Genomic DNA, 25,915 nt, shown 5'->3' on the forward strand with positions numbered 1-25,915 from the left:
ATTCCTAAGCTCATTAGCCATATCATAAGTCTTTATATCCTATTTCCTTCTTAAAAAATACAACAACCCCAGAAGCTTTTTCCCCAACAACCTCTCACAAGAACTTTACATTTTCTTTCTTTATTGTTGTAAGCCGCCCCGAGGCTTCGGCGAATGGGGCGGCATAAAAATGTTTTAATAAATAAATAAATAAATAAATAAATAAATAATTTTGCTAGCTTTTTCTATAATTCCAACATAGAGCCAAATTCTGAGAAGTCTGGGACTATACAAAGAAACTTAGATATGGATAACCCAGCAGTTGGCATCTGGAGAAGTTCAGGTTGTTTTTAATAATTCCATATAGCAGACATGGAAAATAAATGTGAAGAACTGAGTTGTTGAAGCAAACATGTTTGGAACATTAGCTCAGATCTGCATCATTATCATCTCCTTTTGCCCTCCACCAAGCACCAGGCCATTAGACAGTACTTCAGACTGAAAATAACAGCAGAATATGAGTTTTGAACGGGAGCCCTCCTTCCCTGACACACTCTACTCTCATGCTGTGCTGTTGTCTGCCAAATATGCCTTTCAGCTGAACTTGTAATTAATGTCTGGTTCTGGTAACAAATCAAAGCAATTTTCCCATGCCAGCTGTATTGAACAATCAGTTGGTCACAAGGGATTGGAGGTAAAATGAAGGTTACACATCCCACTGGTAAAAAGTTGGCGGTCCAGCTCCTTTCTTCCCCAGAGAGAAAAGATCATTAGAAAGCCAAGCATGGTTCCTACTGTTGGAGCATTATTTACAAATCATGTCCTGTGAGACAGCAGGAGATGTTTAATTTGGCCTCACTTAACAAATGGGAAATTAAATTTTCACCCCTGTTTAGGAACTACCTTTCAATGAATTATTCTTTTTCAACCAGAAAGGAGAGGTGAAATGTGAAGGCAAGGAATCCAACAGCAAGATGCTTATACCCTTTTAAGGATGATATGCAAGAGGCTTCCACCTTTAGACGAATTATTCAAAGTAATACTGCTTTAAGTCAATTGTCCCCCTACCAAAATTGCATCAGGGTACAATTTGATGAGCCCATGTAATCCAATGGTGCTCTGTCAGAAAGAAAACTGAACACTGGTCTACAAAGGAGAGCTCAGCCAATCACCCAGTCGATATCTGCCAAATCTTCATCTCTTGACTTGCGAGGTGCAAACACTTTCCATGGCAATTGCCAGTGGGGTTCTCATGTCCTGATCTATCTAAAAGCTCCAGAGCAATGAGAGAGCACAAGGCAGAAATTCTTTGCCGTGCTCTAGTTATTCACTTGCCTGCCCTATGGCACCCAGGTATATAGTTTAGCTGCCCAGCTAACTGTATGCCCATCGGGGTAAAACAAGTAGAGCCCACCAACCATCTTTCATCTACCATGATAAAAGTACAGCTTATCCCTTCCTTATCTCTGAAAAGAGAACAGGAATAACGAAGGGATTTCTGCATTAGCACTAGCAAGGGAAGGCTTTCCCTAATCTTCAGTCTCATGAGAGTGGAAATAACAGATTTCCTTTCTCGAGACTCCAGAGAATAGGGCCAGGAGGAAGGCTTGCTGAATTACTGATGCTAGTGATGCCAGTGAGATGTTGATCAGGGTTGTGTTGCTGTGTGGGGTTCTGCAGGAACCCTGAAGCAGGCATGTGTGTATCCCCTGTATGTGTGCCTGCGTGTGCATCCCTTCACTAGCTTGACTCAATTCTACTCCATTTTTATTTCTTATTTGGCAACATCAGAGCCATTCTCAAACTATCGGTGAATGTGTGTGTGTGTGTGTGACCTAACTTTGACTAACATAAATATCAATCATGATGTCCAGCTAGTGGCCTGAAAAGATGACAGTACTTCCCAGAAAAGGAGAGTAGCTGGGACAAGAGAGCAAGTCTGTTCTACCCGCTGTTCAGTTTCAGAAGTATTCATACCTTTTTTTGACCCTTTGCAGCATCCCTAATGAGAACAAATGAGGAAGAAGAAAGCTCTGCCAGAAAACATCAGACTATTCCACATTATTGTTCTGTAGCTGCCATTTGTTTTAAATCTGCCCTATTTGAAACCATGAGAATCTCAGCTGCAATACTATGCACAGTTAAGTGCACTTAAATTTCATTTATATTAATGGGATTTGAGTGCAAGAACTGTGTGCAGGACTGCAGCCATCAGTTTTACAGTTCTGAGTCCTGGTGGTTGTAGGGAACTGCCTCAGTAGAGAATTTTAAAAGGTAAGTAATCAGAAGCTACATTTGCACAGATTTATGTGGTTCCCCTCTGCAAAATGGCAGGCATCATAAAAACATGCAGCTCATCTACACAAGATCCCAGCAATGTGTCTGTGCATGCTCTTCATCAATCTGACATCTTGCTTAGACTTTCTCATGACCTCAATAGTCAATATCCAATCCTGTCTAAGGATCTTTTTCTCAGCTCCAATTCTGACAAGCACATCAATGAAGTCATGTTACCATGTAGTAAAATGAAGCTGTTTCCTTGTAGAACAGCTTCTGAAAGACCCCAAAAGGTACCAGTAAATTTGATTTCTTTATGGTGTTCTAGGCTCCTTGCAAAACAATAACATTCAAAATAATAAAACATCCAAAAACACCATGATTCAGGGAGGTAGATGTGTGTGATATCTCTGTAATGATGTTTGGTGCTGGCCAGTGCCTGTGAAGTTGTACAAAGGCTTTGTGCCACTCCAGTGGGGGCCAGAAAAAATCTTAAGGATGTCTGAGCTATACAGACAAAAGAACATAACTGTGAAAATTTGCATGACAGTGCTACGGTGTGTTCACTGTAACAGCCTTCACAAAATCGCTTTCTTCCCTGAACAATACTCAAAGACTAAAAAGCAGCTAGGCTTGCAAGCAAAATAAAAACAACCAAAAAAATTAAAATTATGCTTATAAGAACAAACAAAAGGAAAGGTTAGAACAGCATGACTTTGAAGAGCATGGCACTGAAAAGACAACAATCTGGTTGTCAGGCAGACCATTCCAGGGAAAACATTCCATAATCGAGGTGCTACCAGTGAGAAAGGGCTTTCTTTCGTAGCTACTTGCCTTGCCTTAATGGTAGGGGACACCAGCAAACAACATGCACTAAAGGCCTTAATGTATGAGTAGGCATAAAAAAGAAAGGCAACTCTTCCAAGTATTTTAGCTGTAAGTCACCAAGCAATTTGGAAGTCAACACCAGCAATCTGAATTGGACCTGAAAACTGACCAGGAGCCAATGCAGATAGTATAACACCAGTGCAATATGGTCCTTATACCCATTCCAAGCTAGTAGTCTTTCTGCTACATTCTGAACTAGATTTGTTTGTTTCCTTGCATGAACAACTTGGCATTCCTCCAAGAGATCAGGTTGTAAGTTCCCCATAATCTTATTCAGCTGATAAGCCTGAGAGATGGTGGCTGTCAGGATCTGAGCAGCTCCAACATTGTATCTGCTGGCCTAGACCAGCTTAATGACCCTCATGATTGGTCCCAAACTCTGCTGCAGCTGCCAGGGCCTTTATGAGCACCACCTGGGGGTCCTGGGGGAACAGCAATTTCAGAGCTGGCTCTTCCCTCCAGAAGCTGCTTCATTTGGATTAGAACTTGGATTTGTTACTGCACTGCTTATTGAACACTGGACTTCCTTCACCTTGATTAAAGCTGCATGGGTCCTAGTGCATCCATCTAAGACCCTGCCACCTACACCCTGGACCCTTACAGTTTGCTGAATCAAGTTCAGTTGATGAGCTTCATCACTGAGTGAGCTTATGAACGTAGATCACCTTAGCCCTAGTTTAAGGCTCCAACCCATGGGTCCTCAAACTACGGTCCACCTCTGGTTTTGAACTCGCTTGGAGAAAACAATCTCCAAACACCTCACCAGCCCACACCCGCCACCGCCTTTCAACTGGCCCACTGTTGAAAAAGTTTGAGGACCCCTGCACTAACCATTTCACCATCATGTTAATCAAACTTCATTTTCTGAACCATCTTCAAGGACAAACGCCTGCAGAGCACATTAAGGTAGTCAAGCCTGCAGGTTATCCAAAGATAGATCACTAAGGCAGGCTATCTCAGTCAAGATATTGTATCAGGTAGTGCCCTAGCCTAACCTGGTAAAAAGTTAAGGCCCAGTACTAAGCATGTTTAGACAGGAAAATGTCCTACTGCTCCCAACATTCCCAGCTAGCCACTGTGGGAGTTGTAGCACTTTTCTTTGTCTAACCATGTGTAGAATTTTATCTTTGAGCAAACCTTTCAGTTGTAACTTTGGTGCTCATAATTCTCTGAACTTGAAAGCTTGTGAGCAATCAGTGCAAAGCAAGAGGAACAACAGAAGTGTTCTTTGCCTCTTTGCAATTCAGCCTTGGAGGGGGATGGAAGGAACCTGGAGTACCACCAGGATATCCTGGCAGCCTGTCTTCTCCTTCCCCTCTCTGCCCCAGTCCATTTACAGTGCAAATGCAAAATGGTAGCAACTTTCCAACCTTTCAGAAAGGAATCTTATTCCTTCTTGGAAATGCCAGAGATTTGTACTAGTTGCCTTTTCAATGCAATGCTTTTGCCTTACCACCAAGATCCATCCCTTCTTGCTCTACAAGTGATAATCCTACCACTTGTTCTGATGATTAAGGACCAAACGAACTGAGATGCCAGGTACACAACTGGCAAATACTTGAATGGTTTTTTAAAATGTGCAGGTATAAGGAGTATGATGTGGATTAAGACCCTGGTATGGAGAGTAGAGGTCATTCAGAGTTTGGCCTTCTTGCACCTGCTATTTGCAGTAAGTTAAAAGTTCCTATTCACATCAGTGAGAGTACTTTTATACTCATTGATGTGAGGAACAGCCCTGAGAAAGACAACTATTTCCCTCTTCAACATGGGTAAGCTGTGCATTTTCCATAAAGTCACTGCTAATTCTGGCTGGTGGTGAAGGCATACTGGAAAATAAGCAGGGCATTAGATCAGGAACCAATTCTTTACTTGCAACAGCAGTGTGTATGCGGCAATTCTTGCTTTCCTATCTTCTTGAACTGTGTTATGTAAATGCCAGAAACAGCTGCATATAGAATTCCTCATGCAACCTAAGAGTCATCTGGAACAGTAGCAGGGGTACCTGTTATCTTAGCAATAGCTTCATTTCTCATGGCTCATAGGTACTTTTTTGGCATTGGAGTTGTTTAAGAGGTAAACTTGATTTTAGTAAAAGAGCATCTTGGGAATACATTGGTAAAAGAATTGTGCTAAGGTGTCAACTTCTTGGAACTTTGTCATATGTTTTCTGCAAAAAAGGATATGAGAAAGGGAATGTTCTCACAATAGCTTAAATTTATGAAACTATCACCTTCTTAGAAACATGGATAAAAGCAGACCTCTGGTCACTGGTGTATGAGGGCTGAGGTTATATTAAGAGCAAGGAGAAACTACAGGGAGATGAGATCCAAATATAAAGTACATTTGCAAGGCTCATGGGCTACATTCCACACTGACCTGGGACAAAGCAAATCTTTGTGCTTAAGGGGGGGTGGGATCTTGCATCTCTTGCTTTTACCAGGCTCTGATAGTTCCACATTAGCCCCCAGGACAACACCATTGTCATCAGGCAGGTGCTCAGAGGGGTTGGCTCAGTCAAGACATCACTTCCATTGTATCTCTGTCAAACACTCATTGCCTGTTTACAAAGTGCACCTCTCCCTTCTGCTGAGGGTTTTTTGTGTTGCTTGGATGATATATAGCAGGGCCTCATAATGACACAAGCGCCATATGCCTCCATTGTACTCCGTTAATGCGGTTTCTGCATATGAGGGAGCTCTGTGGCGCAAAAGAGGAACAAGCCCTTGAGGTTCTCCATGATAATGATTCCAAAGGGGATTCATCTTCTTTACCTTAAGCTGTGATTGGCCAGAGACTACACCTACACTTTAACAAAATGTTGGTTGGAGGCACAGGATGCAGTTCTTTGACATTATCAAAAGCTATGATGTAAAGAGAGCCTTCCTGTATAAATAATTTTTTCCCAGATGCATGACAGGACTTGCACAGAACTCACAATTCCACGTGAAGAGCAAAGCAGCATTTAACATGACCGTTATTTTTACCTATTTGTAAAATGTGCATTCCAATTTATCAGGCCAGTAAAGGTCCTCCAGCATTCAGAGAGTTGCTGCATCTTACCAAAGAAGAAAGGACCTTGTACATATAATAAATTCATTGATTTCATTTTTGATCAGGAATCATCCCATTTGCACCTCCCAGACATGAGCACAAATTTTGCAGTCAAAATTTCCAAGTTTGCAATATGATTTGTGGCAATCCCCCCGTGCAAAAAAGAGTTCAATAATCATCCACTGGATCAATGGACATGAAAAGGGTATACTTTGGAAAAATGTGCACATGCATGCTTTAAAGGGAGAAGCATGTATAGATTCCAAAAATGTGTACAGTAATGTACCTTTGGAAAAATATGCATGAAAATGCACATGCACATTCATTCAAAAAGAAAAGAATCAAATATCACCATCTGATACATGATTCAGAACAAGCTTTGAGGTGGAATTTGCAGAACCTTGACAAGCTTGAGTTTTGCCTTAACACACATCCATGTACTCTTGAAAGAATTGTCTATATTATACTTTCAGTGCTTTGCCAATTCGATAAACAAACTGTCAGGTACAACTACTATAAAAGTAATAGGAATAACAACATCTTATGGCAGCTAATTCTTTCTTCCAGCTGTGCAACCATTCCCACCATTTATAGCCTGGTTTCTCTCACATGACCTTAGATGATCAATGTTTTTGTTTCACAACCGTCTTGTGAGACAGAGAAACTGAGACTTGCTCAGACCTACTCAATGAGATTCATAGCTAAGAAGGAGTTTGAGCTTGCTTCTCATGAAGCCAAACTAAACACGACAACCAGTAAGGCAGAACATCTGCTGCACCAACAGAATCATTAAATATGACCTGTTAATGTATAGAGTTTATATGCAAGGATCTACAAAGTTAGCTGGATGGGATAAACTGGCATTAGCATATGAAATTCCTAACTGATATCCCCAGCCCAAACAAAAACAAAATAGACTGCACCATATTATCCATCCTTTGACAAAAGGTCAAAGGCTACCTTAGTTAATTGTCTGTCCTGTCGATCCCTTTTATTACAACAGCAATATATCAACAAGCACAGTAAATAATGCCACTTCTCTTAGACACAGTGTGAAATCAGGGACTGTTTTTTCTTTGTGAACAAACCTACTGTCTGGACACTTTGGAATTTAGTCACCTACATCTGAGATTTAAATATTGCTTTTAAACAAATAAATCATCTGATTGATAAATAAAGTTTAAATCTTTGCCATTGTGGCACCTTTATTTAAAGGTGCATTTAAATGATACTGCATTTCTTGAGTGATTTTAGTTTCAAGGAGAATGTAGAATCAGAAAGTAATTGACTTCCCTTGTTTTTCTGGCAAACAACTGTACTTTTGGAACATATGTTGGCATTGTTCACTGACCATAGTTGAAAAGGTTTGCTTATGTGAACATGAAAAAAATAACTGAAGAAAGCCATGTGTGTGTTTTGTTTTGTTTTTTGGAAAAATGGCTTTCCTCATGGAATCTCAGTACTCAAAAATCACTCTTAGAACAAATTGCAAATAGGCTGAGTAGGATATGACTAGCCCATTAACAAAGAATACCAAAGACAGACTTTGCAGATAATGTTTTCTTTTTCAACAGGCTGAAAATACTACAAACTCATAGGAACCAGTTTATGAAAGAAGGGCCACATTCAGATGGAACCCTGCAATGAACTAACTGAAGGCAGGGTGAATCTTTGGCAAAACAGGTACTTACATTGACCGACTCCTTGTTATTGTATTTTACTCGGATCCTGGGCTCTTGTATGACATCCAGGTTGGATCCTGTGACAGTCAAAGGTGTATGGCCACTGAAGGGAAGCAGAAGACATTGAGTTAATGAGGCTTGCCAAAGGTAACTTGGGGGAGAGCCCAGTGCCCATGTTTCTGGCAAACACAAATCTTTGTTGAACTCAGTGAGGTGTTTCCTATAAGTGGATTAATATTCTATCACCTTGACTCTGGCTACAGCTTTCTCATAACTGGATTTTCAGGTCCCATCTGTCCCCCTACTTGGCATTTACAACCCCCATGTAATTTTTCTTGGGGTTGGCAGGAGGAAAACAAAACAAAACACAGTTCCATGATTAAATAAAAAATAATAAAATAGTCAAGAGTGCTTAATGGTTTACTTTGCATGTTCCAAAGAGCATTGTGTATCATGTGTAGGGAATAGATTGCTAATTCACAAAATTACTATATATAGGGTAGAAATTTCCAGAGAAAAATGGCTGCCAAGGAAAATGCAGACAGGAATAATGGCCCAAAGGAAGTGACAATGAAGGGGCTTGTAATAGAACTTCAGAGCATTTATTTGATACAGGAGATCCATAGAATTAATAGGGAAATCAGATTTCTTTTAACTTTCAGAATAGCTGAGATGTTGGGAGAGGGGGATTAGTCATGGCTTTTCACATGATCTAAGAAAGAACCCAAAGCCTACAGAGATTGCTGGGAAAACTGGCCAGGAATTTGTACAAAACAAAATCTATCCTGTGGTTAGACCACACATGGGACAAAATGGAGTGTCTTCAAGAGGTGGAAGAGCTGGGAAAGTAGCAAATTGCACTTCTCCCCTGTCCCCAGCCCAGCCCCAAACCAAGGAGCCCACTGCCACCTCCAGCAGATGCTCTAGAAAGAGCCCTCAGCTGCTCTCCTGCCATGGCAGGGAGAAAGTGAACAGCGGGACTGTTTAGAACAGCTGCTGGTCACTATTGCTGTGCGGCTTTGTGGCTCTTGAGAGATCTCAGCACATGGCTACCCTTTGCAACATTTCAACCAGATACTTAGATTTCAATTCTCCCTGTCACTTCTATGGTGCAGCCCTCCCTCCCTCCCACTGCTGCATGATCCTTTCTTTATACCACTGCCAGTCTCAGCCCAAGGAGTCCTTGCAAGACAGCAAAGGGAAAAGCAGTGTGCTCCCTGGACTGGTAGAAGCTGGAATGGTGGCAGTGAAAGTTCTTCTGTTTTACACATCAAGCAAGCTTGTGCTGGTGTGGCTTGTGGCATATTCTTACCACTTTGAAGTACAGCCCCCTCCCCCCATGAACCCTGACACTGTGTGGAAACTGTTAACACACAACTAAAGGGTTATTTGGGTGTCTTCTGAACGCTCCTTTAAATTTGGCCTCTCCAATTTCTAAAGAATATTTGAGTGCCCAGTATATATATGAGCCTTGACAGTGTATCACATCACTTCTGGCCAATTAGTGCTCTTCTGAATTCCTCCTGTAATAAATTCAAAGTGTGCAAGGCATCATTGTAGTTTCAGTCTTATAGTCTTCTTCCAGGTATTGATATGGAGGAAAGTAGCCACTGTGATCTTTCTTCTGCATATCCCAAAAGCCAGTATTTGACACAGAGACCAAAAGAAGTTCCCTATATACGATTTGAGGAGCCGGAAAAATAAGAGTGAGAGCTGTAGGTTTTTAAAATTTGGATAATCCATTTTTCCCAGAATGCTGGGCACACCTGGAAATCACAATGCCTCTAGAGAGCTTCACATCCAAGCCAGAATCTTCGCTTAAGAGTTTACCCCTGTCCATTTGTGCAAGAAACATTTCCATCTCTCTAGTGACCAGCTTGTTTTCAGAGGCTTCAGTGAAATACAAACATTTCATTCTTTGTGTGCAGTTCTCTGAAAGTCAACAGGGTTATAGCAGTGAAGAAACTGACCCAGCATTTTAGAAAGTGGTCCACCAGCTCTTGTACTTTAGACAGCTCCCTTAGTGTGCATCAGTGCATTTTGAGTAAGCAGCATATTTTGATCAGCATCAGCTTTTTTATGCATTGGTTTTCACGGGTTTTGTTTTATTTCTGATTCTCTGATGCTTTTAAGAAGAAGCCTTTAATGAGCAATTGTGCACTTCACCAGCAGATGGGAATGATCACGGGGCTCCGTTCACTCTCCCGGAATCTCGTCACAGATTGCCATGGTTGTAATTGCCTCAGTAATTACAACTGAGTTAATAACTCTGATTTTCCAACTCAGGAAACAGGGATGCTGTAACTGCCTAGCAATGAAGAATTCAGGTCTGCAGATAGAAGACATAGTATTCCAGATAGTTTGCTCTTTAGCAATATGCTGAAAATGACTGAGGTTTTTCAAAGAGCTTTTCTGAACTTCTGCGACTACTGCTTCTAGTCCTATTAAATGCAATGTGTGTGTTACTCCTAAGGGCGTAATTCTTTAAGACACTCAGAAACTCTGAATCCAGAAAATCAACACAAATATATGTGCCAAGCTCCTTGTTGGATCAGACCTTATCCATAAATCTTCAGTATTTACACAAGTGGAGTAAATCCTCTAGGAGGCTGAGAAGCTGCATGTTAACAATGGAGGCCAAAGCAATGCAAGGGAATTACTGATAATAGTCTTTTCTCTCAAATAGGAGACTTGATTCTGTTTTGCTCAGTCACAGACCATGCTTGTTTTCTTTGAGGAGCAGGAATCATATTCAAACAAGCATCTTTAAAGTTAGTGTTTCTTCTAGAGCCATCACCTATACCACCTCAAGGGCTGAGTGGGCAAACAAAAAAGCAGCTGCAGAATTTCTCATAATTTTGATTAAGTGTTGATTGTATTTTTGTACCTTTCAATACAATACAGTGAATATCTATCTTCCTTCCTCTTTTCCTGTCTACCAACTTCAGGTTCCCCTTGAATTCCCCTCATTTAGTCCTTACAAGTGCACTAGAGTTATCCTATCATTTGAACACAATAGATGACTGAAATGTATTTATAGAATGTGTGTCTGTACAGACATAACTTTCATTCTTTCAGTTATTTTTTTCTTCCCAGTTTCTAGTAAGGGTCATTTAGAAAGGACTGAGATTGTGTGTGCCCATGCACACACAGATACAAAGCCTTTCCCATTTCAGCTTTGTAATGTAGTAACCTAACCAAATGTACATCCTGACTCAAATACTGGCACTAAAAGGATTGAGAGAGTCACCACTAATCACCCAAAGTATGCATGCTATCAGTTAACCATGCAATAAAGCACCCCATCGTATGATGCACTGGGATACTATAATGTATCAGTGACTTAAATAATTTACTGCAAAAATTCCATCAACACAATTCCTGTTAAACTTTCATGAATTAAAAAGTCTGTCTCATTATACTACCCAAACATCTCTGGTTTTCAAGCACAACCAATCCAAAGGCTCCTGCAGAAATAATTCTGGCAAATGCACATGGAGTAATTAGTCTGTCCCAAAACAGCTGCTCTGAAAGGGTGGATGCTCACAGAGCTGAGCTGCACTCGATAAGGAAGCAGAGATTTTACTGCACTGTGGTTCATGGCTTAGGAGAGGAATGGGGACTTGCCAACCCACAGGCACAGTGCAACCCATGACAGATATTGAGCCTTCTGCAGCTTCCTCTCGCTAGAAACAGACCCTCATGGCTTCTTCTTCCTCAAATAACTCTGCAAATTGCAGAGGAGGGACAGCTTGGTCAACAAATTGCAGGCAAGGTTGTTCTAATCCATATTAGGGCGCTAGTATGAAGGAAGAGTAGGAAGCTAAAACCCTTTACTCCCACCAGTAATCCTGATCTGGATTGCCACCTGAGCCAGCAATTTGCATTAGGGAAATCCATTCAGCTGAGAGCCAATGCATTAAACTAGTCTACTCTCCATACCTTCTGCCCAAACTATATTGAAATCCTTGGACCAGCAAATAAAAACATTTCCCTGATGCATGTTGCAGGCATGGTACAGCAGTGGGGTGGAGATGGTTAAAGCCCCTTTAATGTCCTAATTAAAATGTATTTTTGTGTGTATAAGTCCCCATCAGTGGTTAAGGCTATCCAAACTGGGTGTGATTTTGGTAGGTTTCCATATTTCCCCCTATTTTGGAATGAGGTAAATTCCATATTTTAATCCAGGTATAGGAAACCTTTCTCTCACCTGAGGGGTACACTCCGTTTGGGATAATGTGTTGGAGGCTACATGCCCATGGTGGGTGTATCCTGAGTCTCCACTTTCTAGCCATCTTCAATAAGCATACACTCTATTCACCCATTTACTCTCTCTCTTTCACACAAGTATGCCCTTGATTCATCCATCTTGTTATTCTTTTCCTCAGACCTTCTGATTCATGCCATGTGGCTTTTGGTTCCCCTGCTGTTAAAGGCCTAGTTACCTTGCTATGCTCCATTCAGGCTCAATACGCTGAACTCTGGGGTCATCAATGTATTCAAACTGTAACATGCTGTCCAGCTGGGCACGGTCCACACTGACTGAGACGTGTACAGAGCCTAGGCCATGTGTAGAAGGGGCAGAGACACAGACAATTGCATTTATAGATCTCCTGTAAGAGAGAAGGGAACATATTAATCAGTAATAGGTCGAACAAGAATTGTTCATACTCTTAATATACTTACTGTATAATGCTCTCTAGCTGAACTACAGATCCAATTAATCCATTGGGCTTACTTTAAAATTTGTGGGAGGAGATGTGTTGCCTATCTAATAGTTGTGGTAGCTATCAGGGATAATCATGTCACAGCATGTTGTCAGCTGGAGAAACTGTAACTTTTGCACTCAACTGCACAGTTTTTGTAACATTTAGGCTGGAACTTGCTCAAGGTTTTATGCCTGGTGTTGTGATTCAAATGTTCAGGCTCATTTGGTGGAGTCCTGATGCAGCTCAAAATACATGTGGGGAACTGCAGTCACACAACAGAATGGGAGAAGGGGTTCGAACAGGATGCAATGCACATGTCTATTCCACCAGTCAGTTTGTTAAATAAAATAGTTCAGAATGGCTGTGGATTGAGAAAAGAAATGGTGGAAGGTTTGGTTAACTCCCACTTTTCTTGCAGTTAGTCTGCCCAGAACCACTCGCCATGCTGTTTTTCTTTCCACAAAGGTAAAGATATGTGGGTAAGAAAACAGCTTTCCCCCCATGGGTTAGAAAACAACTTGCAGGAAAGGGTGATTTTTGACCTAACAAATGGTAGGATAATACAGAGTTAAATTATGCTGTGCTTCATTCATCACTTCATTTGCTATGGCTCAAGAGATACAGGCAGAAAAATATACTAAGTCATGAAGGTTCTTTCCTTCTTGAATAAAGCTGTAATATACATAATCAACCATAATAATTAACAGAAATGCTACTTAGATCAGGTATGGTGTTGGCATACAACAGCACTAGGAGGGCAGCTAATGACCAATTCTTGGCTCCTTCTGTTCAATTAGGGCAATGCAAATGAAATCTGAAACAAAATGTTGCATTTCAAACTGTTCCTGTTTCAGGGTTCTAGCCGCTTAGTCCTCTTCCAGGCAAGTCCATTTGAATCCCATGTCTCCAAGATTTGTATTTTTTCTCTCTCAATAGTCAATCAATATTCTGTCTTTACCCTCCCTAGTCATTTAGGTTCTACCTAAACATATTTGTACATGTGTGAACTATGGGGTCTTCCAAAGTTTGCAGATAGCTACTTTTTCTTCTGTGAATTATACCATTTTGATTTTTGGTGCCTTTTTAGAAGAAAGTGTAATTCATGTATCGGATTAGATGTTATTTAATTACTATCTATCTATCTATCTATCTATCTATCTATCTATCTATCTATCCTGCTTTTCTGCCAAAAATGGGGGCTTCAAGAAAATGAAGCAATTCTCTGCCACTTTTTATAAGCAGATGCAAATACTTTTTCCCCTAACAATATTCTATGGACTGTATTTCAGTGCTGTCTGAACACTACTGGGATCATAGAATGAAATGCTCATTTCTGAACTGGGGCAAATCAGTAAAGCTTGTAGGAGGTAGCTCAGTTGATCTATCCTTATCTGGAAACAAGCATTTCTGGAGATACTGATGGAAGTGCTAGTTCCTGTTGAAGAAGTGGTGGGTCCTGCAAGTACAATAGCACCAGTAGGAGAATTTGTTGTTCTCCATCGTGCTTAAAAAGAACAAAAGACAAGGCTTTGCTTTGCAAAGCTTACAGTCCAAATTTCAGTGTGCAGAGGGATTAAAGGGTACAGGAAGTAATGAAAGAATGACTCATGAAGGCTATGAGTTGAGAGAGAACGCAGGGAAGAAGGAATAATGAAAAAGGAAACAAGTAAAGACATCTGTACTGCTACAACTGTGTGCAGCCTGAGCCTCAGTAAGAGCCAATTCCCCTTGGAGCTTAATGATTCTCAGCCATTCTCTGCCATGTCCTTCTATCCATCAGTAACCTCATGTGAGTACAGACATTTCAGCATGCCAGAGACCAGACTTCACAGAAGCCTGCTTAGCCCTTGTGCAAGATCCAAAGCGACACATCACTGCTGGCAAAGAGTTACTGCAAGCTCCCTGTGATCAGTTAATTAGCTTTCTGCGCTATTACCATGTCGTCATGGTGAATCTCCCCACTCCTGCGATCAGAGGCAAGAGAATAGAGGGAAGCTGTAATTATAGTGAATCTCATTAGAAACTGCTTCATCTAATCAGGCTCTCTGCACATCATGAGTACATGCCAAGTTCATCACCTACAAATTGTGCAGTAAAAAAAAGGGGGGTGGAATAGGTCATGTGATGACTTTTATGGAAATACTACTGGATTCTAAGTAATGCTGGTTTACTGGTTTATAAGGGCTAATTAGATAATATGGTAAATAAGGAGCAGTGCTTAAATGTAATCATTTATTCGGGTGGATTATTGTCCTGGACAAAGTCTGAACATGAAAGAAACCTTTCCAATTCCTTCCCATGATTGACAAAATGAAATGAAAAAAAAATTAAAACCCTACAAACCATTATATAACACTGATTTTATTACAGGAGAACTGTTCTTCCAGACTTAGTAGTATTCTGTAAATCTTAGCTATGCCTTTGAAGGCTAAAGATCTTGGTGCTTCATCAGCCCAGATTCCCAAATGGTCAGAAAATTCATAGAATACACCCAGTCCCCAGATTAAGAACAAGCTCCTTTCCTGAGCCTCTTTAAGTCAAATGTGTGTGTAAGTCAGATCAGATATATTAAAAAAAAACAACTTTAAAATGTTTTGTGTATATGGAAGTGTTTTTAACACAACATTAAACACATCATTTTAATAATGATAATAATAAATAGCTACAAGTACTGATGAGAGAGAGAGAGAGAGAGAGAGAGAGAGAGAGAATCTGATTGTTGAACAACTAAAGCTAATGCATGGGTCCTCAAACTAAGGCCTGCAGGCTGGATCCGGCCCACTATGCCCATTTAGCCAGCCCGCCCCAGAGGTTTTGCACTCACTGTGCACGTGCGCAGAAGACAACTCGCTAGGAGAAAACGATCCCCTCGTGAGCAAGCTGGTGCCTCACGCTGTGCGACCAGTGGTGGCTTGCTCACAAGGAGGTAGTTTTGGACTCGCTCAGAGAAAACAATCTCCTTGTGAGCAAATCGACACCTCACCCCACGCGCGCCCCCGCCTCACCTCGCAAGAGTGCCCTGCTCCCTCACCGGCTCACGCCCCCCCTGCCGGCACCGCCTTGGTGGCCCACGCCCACCTCTGGCACCTGTCAACTGGCCCACTGTTGAAAAAGTTTGAGGACCCCTGACCTAATGCATTCCCAGTGACTGATGGCGTCTCACCTGTCTCCGATTGGTTTCATTATTTCCATTTTAGTTTCAATTGGGATTGTTTTTCTTTTCTTCAATGTATCACTTGCACTTGCATCAGATTTTTATTCTAGTCACAACTTTGCTGCTCCCTGCTTGTCCCCTCCTCTCCCCTCCTCATTGCTTGGTGCCCACAGGTGCCTGCTTGCCTCTTGTTGCTTGCTGTTTTAGGTAAGAAAGGACTACTCGGCTTGCCTGTTTATAAGTAGGGGTTCTTCTTAATTCGGGCATTCATAACTGGGGGACTGGGCCTATTACCCTTCTATTTCTTGTTTCCAAATGGAAGGAGGGCACAGTTTGGAGCATTTCCAAGATCCTGAAGGAAAGACCAAGGCTAGAGCCAGACTTATTCAAACTTCAAGTGGATTCATTAAAATTGCTTGACTAATTTTAGTGGGTCTGCTGTGACTAAGTTAGGCCTGAACATAGTATTCAACATGGCCTGAAGTACTGTCAAGTAATTATTCTATAATGAATGTTATTCTACAGCTGTATTACATTGCATTAGAATTTGTTTCACTTTGCTTTATAATTTTTGTTCTATAGTTTATTAGTCATATTTGTAAAATTAAAAGAAGGATCCAAGTAAATATCTGACCTCAGATGCTCAGCATTGAGCTAGTAACCTGAGAAGAGTCTGAAGGGAACATCCAACAGAACCATGCATTCTTTCAAAATGTTCATGTTGCAGTACAATATCCAAACAATCCATCCTGCTATCTCAGAACAGCAGCAGAAAGAATGCCATCAAAAGGTATTCAGGTATGCTTTGGGTTTCTTTCAAGCCACATATTATGTGGGATATTTGGAAATGTTTGCCATGTTTCTGGCCAAGCAGACTGACAGTAGACATATAAATTAGTAAAAAAAGAGGGAACTGCAGATGCTGGTTGTGTGTCCCAGCACCAATTTCCGAGAGAACCTGCACAAGTCCAAGCTTAAAAGCACACCTAAAAAGCAAAGACTGTAATGAGGAAATACCATCCACAGACACAAAATGAATGGGTAGTTAAATTTAACTACATGTATTCTGTTTTCCTTTTTCTCTGTTCCAAAAGTATAAATGAATTCTATATTGAATGAAGAGAGGACATACTAAATCTATTAAAACCTACCCACACATTAACATGCTGTTCCTAATCTACTCCTTTGCAGCCTAGGCATAAAATTGGTGGTGGGCTGTTTTATCTCTTCAGAAGCTGCAGAAAGCAGCAATACTGCTCTATAATGATTCAATAATGCAGCTAGTCTAAATCCCACCCAGTATTTCTTATACAAGTGACCATGTAAAGCACAAAAGCACATGTTCATAAGTATCTAGGGTCACATGATTTATGGGATTATATAAAATCAGTCTATATAAATCAGATTACCACTTGTTGAGAAATGGCAACCATTTAAGTATGTGCATTTTCTTTTTGAAAGAAGAAAGCAGCAGCTGAATATCTGTAACTTAGATTTTTAGAACTCACACAGAAATTAAAATAAAGATTTGCAATTGCTGAAATCTCAAGACACACAAAAAGTAAAACTGCATCTTCAGTTTTTTTTCCCCACTTCAACTATTTTGTCACTGTTCAGGTCATCACTAAGGCAGATGCATCTCCTACCACCAAAGCCACAGTAAGGATAACAGAATAAAAGAGATGCATAGTGTCCTTTCAAGATTATATTTTCTCCTGAGACCAACAGGATGGAGAACTTTTAAAGGGATTTTCCCAACAACAGACTGTTTCTGGGATCTGGGGAGGAGACAGGATTTTAATATATGAAAATAAAGCAATAGGAAAAAGAATAGACATTAAATTAGTTCATTGCTATGCAACATTTATCACTGTTAGCAACAAAATGGATTGAGGTGATTAATGAAAGGCTGGGAGTTTATAGCTAGAGTAGCTTAAATACTGCTCATGTAAGCAAAGAAGAGATCATTACCACACACACATGCATGCATGTGATAGCCCCCTTACCCATAAAACTCGCAGGTCTGGTTCCCCAGCAATACTGACACACTGCTGCCAGCCCCTAGAAAATGGCCAGTGATGGTCACCATAGTTCCTCCTGACTCTGGCCCACGGCTGGGATTCAGAGAGATCACTGTAGGGTTCTTGGGAAGGAAAAAAGAAAAAGAAAAGGATAACTTCCTTTGTTTTGATGCTGTTCTATGTACAACTATTGTCCTAAGATACATTTCTATAGATGCGATTAGGCCACGGAGGCCCTTTGGCCAGAAATATATGACCAAACAGCATTAATGATAAGAGTTTCATGTTATAGTAGTAGTAGTATTATTTATCCTTCATTCTCTACTGTGTGAACAATTTCGAAAGTTTGGTCCTTAGCCACCAGAAACCAAGGTTTAATCATTGCTGAACTATGCATACTCACCCGGTGAACTTGGGCCAGTCATTCAATGCAACCCACCTTAGTTATTGTGAAGCTAAAATGCTGCTTTGAATTATTTGGAAGAAGGCAAAATAATAACAAAATAACCATGTCACTGAATCATATATCCTACTATTATCCTAAATTAAAAAGTTTTGCTTTTATACACAATACTTTTCCTGCTGTGGTTTTGTAGTCACATGCAAGATGAAATTATGAAAAATTTGAAGGATGCAGGTGATTAAAAATTGTTTCCATTTATGTAACTGCAGACCCTTAGCTGAAAAAAATGATTAAATTGTTTCACTAATATTCCCATTATATCTCATCTGCTGCCTGGCATAATCCCAGCTGCATTTCTGGACACTGCCATCCTGGTGCTATAGAAATAAAGCAAGTATGAGACACTTTCTCATTTCTCTCAGATTTTTCATTTTCCAGAAGGCATCATACAAGCTGCCACATATAATCAGTTTACTGGTCAAGCTAATCCAATGCCCTGGCTTCAAAAGTGACCTACACTGAATGTTTTAGATGTGCTTTATCCAGCTTCAGGGAACTGCAGGGAAGGCATTCAAAGAGGGTATATTTCCATATGTAGGTGGTCTTACATCAGATTCTGTGTTTGATGCTACATAATGATGCTCTAATGATAGCACTGTAAGCTAGATAGGAGATGGAACTCCATATAAATAGGTACTTGTCCTGATTCTAACCAGGCAAATGGATCTTTGCTATAATTTATATCCTTTCTTTAAGGCAGATAATGACACTGACTTCTAGAGCACAATGCTTTGAAATCTATGAATGAAAAGCACAGCACTATTAATGTGAAATTATGTTTAAAGTTGGGTGATTACAGTGCTGAACTCTTAAGAAATGACATATTCTAAGCAATTTTGGGTAACAATGGACAAGATGGCCATTGCACAAACAGGTACACTTTAGGTTTTATGTAGCTTTCAAGGCATATTTGTTGGGCATTGGCTTGTCCTACTAGAATATCCTTTTTTATGGTACCAGTCCTTCATAGTTGCAAAACCATCAGGTTGAAGAGACAAGATATAAGATTCTCTCATTCTTTATGCTTTTTAGCATGTTATTCTTTCAATGACAAGCAAAGATTTTTGAGCCACCCCAGCCTCAGATTATAAATATTGCAGGTTAAGTACATAAGAATAACCAACCTGCACATCTCCATTCTGAAGGCCAATGTGAAAAGTACAGGAATGCCATGTAATGTGTCATGGAGAACCAGTGTGGCATGGTGGCTAGAGTGCTGGACTGAGGACCTGGGAGAACTCGGTTCTGCACTCAGCCATGGAGCTCACTAAGTCACTTTGGACCAGTCATCCATTCTTATCCTAAGCTATGTCACCAGTTATTTTTGTGAGAATAAAATGGAGATATGTAAACCAACTTGGATTCCTCGCAAGGGGAAAAAAGGTTGGATACAAAGGCAATGTAATAAAAGAAATAATAGTAATCATAGAAGCAACAACAAAGTATTCAAATTAGCTATGACACACCTAGCTTCTCTTGGTGCTCAACAAGTTCCCTTTCCTTGGTCAAAAGTCCCTCAATACTTTGTTTTCCTTGTCCGACCTCATAGTATTTCTGAGACACTACTTTTTTTTTTTTTTTTTTGCTGGGATAACCACCTCTATACTCACAAATCAGGAATTACAGGATCTTTTAACAAGGCAGCACTGGTGAGTCACTTAAATCACTGGTATTCTCTATGAATTGAGTGCACCCACCAAGAGTCACAATCCTGTCGCTGCTTACGTGATCATTTATTGATGCATGAAAGGGAAAAGAATACAGAATCTATCTGCTAGCAGTTACTGATTTTTACCTAACTTCAGTCTGTTTACCTCCTGAACATGTAAGCAATCAGACCCTGAGAAATATCACCCTAGAATAACTGATCATCTAAGGGGCCAACTAATAACAAAGATGAAGGTCTTGTTTCATGTGTCTGTCTTGTCCTCTTTATACATCTGTCTGTGTATATATATGAAGTTTATTTTTTTACATTAAAAGGGAAGGGCTAAACTGTCTCCCTCCCTGTGGTTCATCTGCTAAATTTCCCTTCTTTCTACCCAGTTTTAATTCCAGTGGGAAGCTGCGCTGGAAAAAAGTACCCAGAGTGGTAACTGGAAAGAGGCAAAGCAGGGGAAGGAAGAGGTAAGACAGGAAGAAGTCAAATCCCCTTCTCTGCACTCTTATTGATGCACAGACAAATCACACACTATCTACTTTATGCCTGAAGAAGGAACACACATGAACAAATTCAGGTACCAGCATCACACCTAGTTTGACCATAAATGCTATAATTTATGTCTTAGGAGAAAGACATGTTTGGGGTTGGGCATTGGAAAAGAATGCTGAGACTGAGGCCAGTATTGTCTCAGAATCCAAGCAAATTTTTATTTTTGACATGACTCCATTGTGTAAGGCTATTTAAGCAGCAATGATTTCCCATTATGAAGTCTGTGGCCATTCCGAAAAGAAAAGCAGAAATGGTCCAGGCAACTGGATGAAATTATGCACTAGCAACTTTTTCCATTCATAAGCAAGACACAACCAAGCAAAGAATAATGTTGAACATATGTTTAATGAGTCACTGCCAGGTGTCCCTTGGAGATTCATCTTCAGAATGGTTTTCATCCATGTTTAGCAAGGAGAAAGAGCTTTTAGCTGTCCAAAATATGCCTGAAATTATCATCAAAAGTAGATCCTAAGCTCTTTAAAGTATTTGATGTTTAGGATTTAAGACAACTTTCAAAGTTATTACTTAGCTAATATTTAAATGATAAAACAAGCAAGAGAGCAAGATGGCACTAGGGCCAGAACCATCATGCTTTTTTTCAGACTTGTGAAACATTTTGTGCTTGGCCAATGAAGGCTTCTATCCTTACCCCCAAATTAACATAATCTGCAGCTCCTTGATGCAGCCCTAAGCTGAAAAAGCAGACAGTGTTCAAAGATACCACTAATGGGATCCTGCCATTGCCTTGGGTGTTTTAAAAATAAAACAGAAAGGCAGGAAAGAAAAATAACCTAATAAGTAAATAGATGCATGAATGCAATCATTTGCAGTAATTCTGAAATGTAGGCTTCCTCCCTCCTGCAAGATGTTAATATGCCATATTTTGCAAACAAAAAATAATAACTTTCTATTCTAGTGCAATGTTCATAACAGTGATGAGCAGGCAGGTGTAATCTGATTTGTCTATCAATTACTTTACAAATTGTGGACAATTGGTAACCACTAACATGTAATCAGCACAAAATCAATGAGGCCAGATAGTCTTGTTTAGGCAAAAATGGAGATGTAGAAAAGCCCCAGGTGTGACTTGCAATCATATGAATAAAAAGGTTCATAATTAAATAACAGAAGGGTGCAATGATCACGTCAGGAATGGAAGTCTGCAACAAGGAACTCTAGATTAAGCAGATAAATTGAACCTTTATTGAATTAACATCTATTTGCTACTTAAATGGAAAAATATTCTTAGACATCAAGGAAAGATGAGAGAGAGTTGAAAGAGCGAGGAAAGGGGGGAAAGAAAGAAGCAAGCAGTTATATTTATTCTACAAAATCTGTCAGAAGAATGGTTTGCCTTCAGTAACCTGGCAAAACTATTCCATAGTCTTCTGAATATAAAAGAATGGGAAAAGTCCTCTCCATAGATTAATTCCAGTAAATGGATTGTCATTCAATTGCCAAAATTGTCTTTCTTTTCACTGTGGAAAGCGGTGGGAAATGGAGGAACTATGACCAGCATGATGCTTTTCTTTGCGATAATGACACAGAACATCCTAAAAATATTGCAAACTCACAGTTAAAGGCACACTTTGTCACAGAGGATACCTGCAAGCATTAAGTGTCAGCACCTATGAAAGAAGTATCATCTTACCAGGCCAATAGGATTCCTTTCTGACTGACAAAAATGTATATACATGTTAGATACATAGTTTACATCGATTGAAATTGCTTTGGTGTGTAAAAGAAATGTTAATGGCTTTTAAAAACTAGATTGCTAAAGCCTGCCAAATATATTAAAAACAGTTAATTTTAGAGCTGTACCTTATGTGTATTTATTACATCTACACTATTTATTACATTTGGAAACCATCCATGCAAATGGAGATGCCTGGACCTAAGCTGTAATGGCATATTTAAGTTTGACTGAGTGTGGGTTTTTATCTTTGTTTTTGTTTTGTGATTTTTTTTCCTGCACTTCCAAGTTTTCCTATAACAGGTTGTAAGGCCAAGGAAATTATTTATTTTAAAAGGAGAAAGTTTTGCATAACTGTGTGATTAATAGAGCAATCCACTGATATACTCCACTAGTCTGTATCAGAGATCGGTTTCCCTTTTACAAGATGTAGTATAAGTTTTGAAGCCTAAATCTAGTTTTGCCACTTATTATACAGAACAGTGAATGTTGTTTCATGTTCTTTTTTGATATGCCTGAAACAATATTTTCTTGGGAAAGTATCAGTTAACTTTTTTTTGTCTCTGAATAAGTACTGCATTTTTCTGTCCTGCAACCTTGAATTAAATAAACTCTAGTTAGTCCACAAATCCTTGCATGACCAATAGAACACACTGGGTTCTTTTGTAATACAGAAGAGCAATATATAGTGTATTAGAAGGTCACCTGTATGTAGTGAGAAGACATGCAAAAACCCATGTCAGTTAAACTATGGTGCACAGTTTTTTCTTTATCATATCACTTTTTCATTCTATAGACAGACATTCAGATATTCCTACCTGCCTGGGGATTAGAGTAAAAAGTGTGATTGTCAGATACAAATTTGAAAAGACTAGACATATTAATATATGGTGTAAAAAAGCAAAAGGTATGTATATAGTTGCATGTTATGGTCTGTGAGGGCCACTGAAAATCACTTCCACATGCTGGCCCTCCCACACAGAAGACATTAATGTGTATAAACACCTTTATTACTTGGATGCACATGATCCTATAAAACCACAGTTTCCGTATGGCCTGTAGCACTGGTACAGAACCATGCTTAATTTATTATGGCATATGCATTCATAGCCAGGAGCCTTTCTCAATCAAAGGAAACTGAACAGAGGTTGAAGAAGAGTGGAAGATAAACCCAAGGAGACTGTAGGGCACAAACAACCATATCCTGACAGCTCATGTGCTAAATGTGATTATAGTACAAAACCTAAACATTTTCTGCAACTTTAAAGCATGAATAACAAACCATTTTTATAACTCTGGCTACTTTTAGACTCTAAATACTCATTTGCCAGAACTGAAACTGAATCTTTTGTGTATTCTTTATTTTATATATGCATTAATATTTGACATGACCTTGCCAAATCACTGAAAAAGAATGGCTACACTCATACTTACTACAAATGTGTAATGCTGTGCAGACTTGGCCACAAATTCTGATTTGCATTCTCCAATGCAGAGAAGTGCAGGACCGGAACTGATTTCAGGCTCAGCCTGTCCCATCTCACACACAATTCTGAAAATGCAAAATACACAGTGAGTTCCATGAAAAGTTATGTTGCTATGTATCTGCATTCCCCACCCCATGATTTTCATGCCTGATTCTCTCATCTTCTGAATAAGCTAATTATAGAGTCTTTTTTCTTTTTTTTCTTTTTGCAATGAAGTAATTTAAAGGGGAGAAAGTCAAAATTAGATATAATTATTGCAAGCTGTAAACTTGAGTGCTAAGCAAAGCACAAATGGCAAATATATTAGGCTATAGAAAAGAAAGTGTGAAGTCCTTGAAGTAACAGATGAGTTCATTAACTGAACAGCTCTCATTGCAGGCCATAGTTCCATCAGCAACAGGCACATATATTCCAAAGGGGTACAACAGACTTGACACGTTTGACTGCAAGAGAATGTTCTGATAGTGGCAAGAACATGAAGCAAAGAGAATGGAACATTCCTGGCACAATACAAATAATCAAATCTGTTTATTGAACAGTGAATGTGTCACATTTTTGGAAAGCGAACTAGAACATTAGGCCTCACTGGCTGAACCAGGAAGGAGTGGTGGTAACACAGAGAAGTTGGTAACAAAAATGTACTGGGTAACCCTCTTTTTATAACCATCTGCAAAGCATGGAGGAGAATGGTATTATGGTCATTGGGTCCTCAATCCATGCACTAGGCAGAATGCAGGAAAAGACCTGGTGCATGTACAGTTGCACACATGAACGATTATCGTGGTTCTGTCAAGGTTCCTATACAAAAGTACAAACCCAGCACATGTACAATAGTACATAATTTGGGTCTGTTCTCTGTTCTCATATTTTGCCATATGAGCAGATGTTTGGGGTTGGGGTTGGCAGACACATACAGTAGTCTGTGGCACCAGTCACTATGATTCAATGCAGTGAAGGGTAGTGTAAAAAGAGAACTCATATATGTCGATCTCCATTTCTCTAAGTTGGGATGAGTCCTCTTAAGATAAGTCCTCTTATCAGTTCATCTTGTGATGTCAATTCCCAGGTTAAAACGGAATATAATGCTGCTTGACATCGGGCTGATGCCAGCATTTGTGCTATTGCAGGAAATGCTGTGCAATGTTATGCAAAAGAGTACCTCACAGCCAAGGGTACGTCGTAAATGTTCAACTGTGGATGAATTTTGAAGAAAAAAGTAGTTTGGTTGTAATGATAAATTTAGTCCTGCAAACTCTATCCCATCTCCGTAATACGTCATCTTGGGAAGCCTACAGCCAGAACCTACTTATACGTTGCTTATACATGTGCTTCTTCTCTGTGGTTCCCTGCTGGTCTTAAGTGGTTAATTCTTTTTGAAATGTAGGATGTTCCTGCACATGGGGATTGATTCCTTCTGGTAACTTCACTTTTCACGTACTGATTATTTACTTATTTGTATTTAAGTGCTTGTTATTAAGGTGTTATTCAACTCATCTGACCTAATATGAGTTAGGTGAGTTAGGTCTGAGTCTTCATGATGCATATGAAGACTTAGACTTCCATTTTGTCCAAGGAAGAACTCTGTTAAATTCAAAGGCATGCTTACTCTCACCACTGCAACACCAGTCATAATAGTAAATACTGCTGCAGTAAGTACTGCTAGGCAAAGAGAGAATGCTTCACTCCAGAAATGAATTGGGGCCCTTAGACATTCTAGGCAAACACTGAAACACTCAAGAGGGAATTGATGTTCAAAAGAATAACTGGGGAGACCCAATTCTACTCTCTTTTTGCCATTCTAGTCTAGTCTCTCATTTCTATTACTTTGGGAAACAGAGGGCCACCAGATAGTGGTAGTTTGGGCTTCGGACTGGAAAAGATGCCCAATGAGTTCTCATAACACAGCAACCCATGAAAAACCTGCACTGCAACTAAGCTATGCAGAGTAGGCGGTTCATGGGACAACCAACAATCTGCTTAATGATAATCAGGCTCATTAATTGCTGTTGCTTGATTTCTTCCCCCTTGGACCTCCTGCAGGTATTTCAGGGACTTATCCAGCAGAGCCATCCTGTTTCCTCCCCTTTGTTCCAAGCAGAAGCCTGATTTTCCCTCTTTTTTTCTACCTCTTTTTTCCTACCTCTTTTTTCTTTCACTTTCTGTGGACTTTCATGTATTTAACAACCTCTAAAACAACCCAATGGGTTGTCACGGTGGTTTGTTCTAGGAAGCCAGCCTGTGGGAAGCACTTCTGATTCACATGACATGACAAACTATCATCACTTGTTACCCATGATGG

At 39.9% G+C, this 25,915-nt stretch overlaps 1 protein-coding gene across 3 annotated transcripts in view; it reads right to left on the reverse strand.

Moving 5' to 3' along the window:
• The window catches only part of PLXNA2 (plexin A2), a 451,621-nt gene that overhangs the window by 83,349 nt on the left and 342,357 nt on the right, over positions 1–25,915 (reverse strand). For all 3 annotated transcript variants that reach the window (XM_044446913.1, XM_044446912.1, XM_044446919.1), the window contains 4 exons: positions 23,564–23,681; positions 17,747–17,883; positions 12,323–12,490; positions 7,887–7,980 (listed from right to left, as the gene is read on the reverse strand). In XM_044446913.1, coding sequence (XP_044302848.1) covers positions 7,887–7,980; positions 12,323–12,490; positions 17,747–17,883; positions 23,564–23,681 — 517 coding nt within the window. The remainder of the gene's footprint in view (positions 1–7,886; positions 7,981–12,322; positions 12,491–17,746; positions 17,884–23,563; positions 23,682–25,915) is intronic.

This window comes from Varanus komodoensis, unplaced genomic scaffold (genome assembly GCF_004798865.1).
Source record: "Varanus komodoensis strain SLA01 unplaced genomic scaffold, ASM479886v1 scaffold1, whole genome shotgun sequence".
Lineage (NCBI taxonomy): Eukaryota > Metazoa > Chordata > Lepidosauria > Squamata > Varanidae > Varanus > Varanus komodoensis.